This window comes from Eimeria tenella, genomic scaffold, assembly GCF_000499545.2.
Source record: "Eimeria tenella Houghton genomic scaffold, Eth_scaff1612, whole genome shotgun sequence".
NCBI classification, from domain to species: domain Eukaryota; phylum Apicomplexa; class Conoidasida; order Eucoccidiorida; family Eimeriidae; genus Eimeria; species Eimeria tenella.
This window is the reverse complement of record NW_013544077.1, coordinates 1-2,489: the sequence shown is the minus strand read 5'-3', so window position 1 is coordinate 2,489 and position 2,489 is coordinate 1. Positions and strand designations below refer to the sequence as shown.

At 55.5% G+C, this 2,489-nt stretch overlaps 1 protein-coding gene across 1 annotated transcript; it reads left to right on the top strand.

Moving 5' to 3' along the window:
• Positions 1-1,009: 1,009 nt before the first annotated feature.
• Positions 1,010-2,070, top strand: ETH_00026370 (uncharacterized protein; the record flags this gene model as incomplete). The annotated part of the gene is made up of 2 exons (XM_013379229.1): positions 1,010-1,318; positions 2,065-2,070. 2 exons carry the CDS (start codon positions 1,010-1,012, stop codon positions 2,068-2,070), a joined length of 315 nt encoding a protein of 104 aa, XP_013234683.1.
• Positions 2,071-2,489: the final 419 nt, after the last annotated feature.

The window sequence follows — 2,489 nt, the reverse complement described above, 5'->3', positions numbered from 1 at the left end:
ATCTTGCATCTATTGCTGCTTCCTTCTCCTGCAGCGCCCGCAGCACCTGCTCCTCCACGCACTTCTCTATGAGGGCAGCGCCCCCCTTCCCAGACGCCATCCCTAAACCCTAAACCCTAAACCCTAAACCCTGAGTCCTCGTGTGTGTGTGTGTGTGCAGCAGCAGCCAGAACGGTCTGCAGGTCGTAAGACACCATGAAGGGGGCGGCTGTCCGCTTAGGGCTGCTGCTGCTGCTGCTGCTGCTGCCTCTACGGCCTGCTGCTGCTGCAACAAAAGGTCCCGCTGCAGCTTTGATAGTCACAGAAACAGTTGATTAGAAAATAGAGTTTCCCAAAAGGCGTTGCTGCTCACAAAGTTCGCCCGAGCAGGCCACTGCTGCGGCTGCTGTTGCTGCTGCATGCGCTGCTGCTGCTGCTGCTGCTGCAGCAGCAGTAGCGCAGCAGCCGGCAGCAGCTTACCGGAACGTGCGTAAACACATACTGTCTGCGTCTTGATTACTCATTTCAAATTATTTCTTAATATTCTATTGATTTTCAACATTTTAGATTCATTAAGCACTGTTGCTGCAGCAGCTTTGGCTGCTGCTGCTGCTGCTGCTGCTCCTGTTCTGGTGCAGCACAGCCGCTCCGCTCCATTTCGCCTTGGGTGGTTCTCAGGGGCCCCGGGGGCCCCCGGGCTGCATGCAGCAAAAGCAATGAACGCGCAGCAGCAAATTAATTAATCTTTGATTCGTTTTATCAATTTTTTGAGGATTAGATACACCTCAACTGAAGCAGCAGCAACAGCAGCAGGAAGCGCAGCAGCAGCGGACGGTGCAGCAGGAGCAGCAGCAACTACCACCACCAAGAAACACCAGCAGCAGCAGCAGCAGCAGCAGCAGCAGCAGCCCTAAGCGGACAGCCGCCCCCTTCATGGTGTCTTACGACCTGCAGACCGTTCTGGCTGCTGCTGCACACACACACACACACGAGGACTCAGGGTTTAGGGTTTAGGGTTTAGGGTTTAGGGATGGCGTCTGGGAAGGGGGGCGCTGCCCTCATAGAGAAGTGCGTGGAGGAGCAGGTGCTGCGGGCGCTGCAGGAGAAGGAAGCAGCAATAGATGCAGCACTGGAGCAGCAGCAGCAGCAGCAGCAGCAGCAGCAGCAGCGGCGGCAGCAGCGGGAGGAGGACTCAGAGGATGAACTCGAGAGGATTCGGCAGCAAAGAAAAAAGCTGCTGCAGCAGCAGCAGCAGCTGCTGCAGGAGGGCCACGGCACAGTCACAGAGCTGCACGAGGAGAAGCAGTTCTTCGAGCTCGCCAAGAAGTCCAAACTCCTAGTAAACCCTAAACCCTAAACCCTAAACCCTAGCTCCCGCAAAGGCCATTAGCTGCTGCAGACTGCTGCTGCGGCTCCGCCTGGCCGCCGCTGCGTGCCGAAACCCTAGCCCTCGCCCGCCCAAACCCTAAACCCTAAACCCTAAACCCTAAACCCTCGGTGGCTGTTCGAGGGTTTAGGTGCTGCTGTTCTTCCGCCCCACCTTTGCCCTCCTGGAAAAGCTCTGGGCCGTTTGGAGGGACTTTGCAAAAAGAAACCTCTCAATTAGGGTTTGCGCAATTGACGCGGAAAAGGCTCCTTTCCTCGCCGAACGTAAACCCTAAACCCTAAACCCTAAACCCTCGCCAGTCCCGCGGCCCCCACGCTGCGAGACCGCCGCCTCAAACCCTCCACAGCGAACTGGCTAGCTGCCCATTTAGCTAGCTAGCTTTTCACCTTCATAGCTAGCTAGCTTGTCAACTGGCTAGCTAGCCACATACCTGTGGCAGGTAGCTAGTTATCTGGCTAGCTATCTGGATAGCTAGCTAGCTATCTGGCTAGCTAGCTAGCTAGCTATCTGGCTGCTTAGCTAGGTAGCTATCTGGCTAGCTAGCTAGCTAGCTGGCTAGCTAGCTAGCTAGCTAGCAAGCTAGCTAGCTGGCTGCTTAGCTAGCTAGCTATCTAGCCAGAAAACTAGCTAGCTAGCTAGCTGCCAGCTTGGATGGCTTCCTAGCTAACGAAGGAGGAAGTGTGGGTTTGTTTTTGCAGGACTGAAAATCTGGTGTCTCCCCACTGTGAGTTAATTAGGGTTTAGGGTTTAGGGTTTAGGGTTTAGGGATTGGGGTTTACGTCTGCAAGGGATTGCTGCTTTACTGTCTTCTTGCAAACCCTAAACCCTAAACCCTAAAAGCGTGTTTGGGCGCGCAGGCTGTTCTCGTGCGCGATGGGAAAACAGAGCATTCGATCATCGGCCTTGATGAGATAGGAGGTGGGGGGTTAGGGTTTAGGGTTTAGGGTTTAGGGTTTAGGCTTTGGGGAGGCCTTGGTGCTGCGCTCTCTGTCCCGCAACAACTCCGCAGCAGCAGCAGCAGGAACCACAGCAGCTGCACCTGCAGCGGCAGCAAGAGCAGCCGCAGCAGCCGCAGCAGCAGCAGCAGCAGCAGCAGCATGTTTGTGTTGTGCTGCTGCTTCAT